General features: G+C 53.9%; 1 protein-coding gene across 1 annotated transcript; it reads left to right on the top strand.

Moving 5' to 3' along the window:
- Positions 1 to 600: 600 nt before the first annotated feature.
- On the top strand, positions 601 to 1,487 carry LOC115197906 (vicilin-like seed storage protein At2g18540; the record flags this gene model as incomplete). Its single annotated transcript, XM_029759594.1, has 2 exons — positions 601 to 814; positions 910 to 1,487. Coding segments are annotated over 2 exons (792 nt in total), but the record flags the coding sequence as incomplete, so codon positions are not given.
- Positions 1,488 to 2,353: the final 866 nt, after the last annotated feature.

The following is a 2,353-nucleotide window of genomic DNA, read 5'->3' as shown; positions in this document are numbered from 1 at the left end:
TCACCAGGTGCACGGTGTTTCCTCCGACACATTGGTGCAGCTGGCTTCCGGGTTAATTGGGCACTGTCAAGAAACAGTGCGGCTTGGTTGGGTTGTGTTTCGGAGGATGCACGGCTATTGACCTTCGCCTCTCCCGAGTTCGTACGGGAGTTGATACCACGAAAAAGGGGTACATAAAAATAAAAATGCAGACCCACAAAGAATTTGAAAAGAAACACATTTTTCTGAACACCCATATCTATTGGGTGAAATACCACAGTGTGCCATCTCAGCAGCAAGATTTGTGACCTGTTGCCACAGGAAAAGTGCAACCAGTGACACCATTCTAAATACAAGCGATTTCTGTTTATTTATTTTCATATGTTTCCCATGCCAATAAACCCCTTAAAATGAAATTGAAATTGAGAGGAAAAAAAGAGCGAGAGGGAGCGAAGAGGGAAAGAGGAGAGAGAGAGGGAGCGAAGAGGGAAAGAGGAGAGAGAGAGGGAGCGAAGAGGGAAAGAGGAGAGAGAGAGTGAGCGAAGAGGGAAAGAGGAGAGAGAGAGGGAGCGAAGAGGGAAAGAGGAGAGAGAGAGGGAGCGAAGAGGGAAAGAGGAGAGAGAGAGTGAGCGAAGAGGGAAAGAGGAGAGAGAGAGGGAGCGAAGAGGGAAAGAGGAGAGAGAGAGGGAGCGAAGAGGGAAAGAGGAGAGAGAGAGTGAGCGAAGAGGGAAAGAGGAGAGAGAGAGGGAGCGAAGAGGGAAAGAGGAGAGAGAGAGGGAGCGAAGAGGGAAAGAGGAGAGAGAGAGGGAGCGAAGAGGGAAAGAGGAGAGAGAGAGTGAGCGAAGAGGGAAAGAGGAGAGAGAGAGAGGGAGCGAAGAGGGAAAGAGGAGAGAGAGAGAGGGAGCGAAGAGGGAAAGAGGAGAGAGAGAGGGAGCGAAGAGGGAAAGAGGAGAGAGAGTGAGCGAAGAGGGAAAGAGGAGAGAGAGAGGGAGCGAAGAGGGAAAGAGGAGAGAGAGAGGGAGCGAAGAGGGAAAGAGGAGAGAGAGAGGGAGCGAAGAGGGAAAGAGGAGAGAGAGAGGGAGCGAAGAGGGAAAGAGGAGAGAGAGAGGGAGCGAAGAGGGAAAGAGGAGACAGAGAGGGAGCGAAGAGGGAAAGAGGAGAGAGAGAGGGAGCGAAGAGGGAAAGAGGAGAGAGAGAGGGAGCGAAGAGGGAAAGAGGAGAGAGAGAGGGAGCGAAGAGGGAAAGAGGAGAGAGAGAGGGAGCGAAGAGGGAAAGAGGAGAGAGAGAGGGAGCGAAGAGGGAAAGAGGAGAGAGAGAGGGAGCGAAGAGGGAAAGAGGAGAGAGAGAGAGGGAGCGAAGAGGGAAAGAGGAGAGAGAGAGGGAGCGAAGAGGGAAAGAGGAGAGAGAGAGAGGGAGCGAAGAGGGAAAGAGGAGAGAGAGAGAGGGAGCGAAGAGGGAAAGAGGAGAGAGAGAGGGAGCGAAGAGGGAAAGAGGAGAGAGAGAGGGAGCGAAGAGGGAAAGAGGAGAGAGAGAGGGAGCGAAGAGGGAAAGAGGAGAGAGAGAGGGAGCGAAGAGGGAAAGAGGAAGAGGAGAGAGGGAGCGAAGAGGGAAAGAGGAGAGAGAGTGAGCGAAGAGGGAAAGAGGAGAGAGAGAGAGGGAGCGAAGAGGGAAAGAGGAGAGAGAGAGAGGGAGCGAAGAGGGAAAGAGGAGAGAGAGAGGGAGCGAGGAGGGAAAGAGGAGAGAGAGGGAGCGAAGAGGGAAAGAGGAGAGAGAGAGGGAGCGAAGAGGGAAAGAGGAGAGAGAGAGGGAGCGAAGAGGGAAAGAGGAGAGAGAGTGAGCGAAGAGGGAAAGAGGAGAGAGAGTGAGCGAAGAGGGAAAGAGGAGAGAGAGAGGGAGCGAAGAGGGAAAGAGGAGAGAGAGAGGGAGCGAAGAGGGAAAGAGGAGAGAGAGGGAGCGAAGAGGGAAAGAGGAGAGAGAGTGAGCGAAGAGGGAAAGAGGAGAGAGAGAGAGAGAGGGAGCGAAGAGGGAAAGAGGAGAGAGAGAGAGAGGGAGCGAAGAGGGAAAGAGGAGAGAGAGAGGGAGCGAAGAGGGAAAGAGGAGAGAGAGAGGGAGCGAAGAGGGAAAGAGGAGAGAGAGAGGGAGCGAAGAGGGAAAGAGGAGAGAGAGGGAGCGAAGAGGGAAAGAGGAGAGAGAGTGAGCGAAGAGGGAAAGAGGAGAGAGAGAGGGAGCGAAGAGGGAAAGAGGAGAGAGAGAGGGAGCGAAGAGGGAAAGAGGAGAGAGAGAGGGAGCGAGGAGGGAAAGAGGAGAGAGAGAGGGAGCGAAGAGGGAAAGAGGAGAGAGAGAGGGAGCGAAGAGGGAAAGAGGAGAGAGAGAC

This window comes from Salmo trutta, chromosome 8, assembly GCF_901001165.1.
Source record: "Salmo trutta chromosome 8, fSalTru1.1, whole genome shotgun sequence".
NCBI classification, from domain to species: domain Eukaryota; kingdom Metazoa; phylum Chordata; class Actinopteri; order Salmoniformes; family Salmonidae; genus Salmo; species Salmo trutta.
This window is presented reverse-complemented; position numbering and strand designations above follow the sequence as displayed.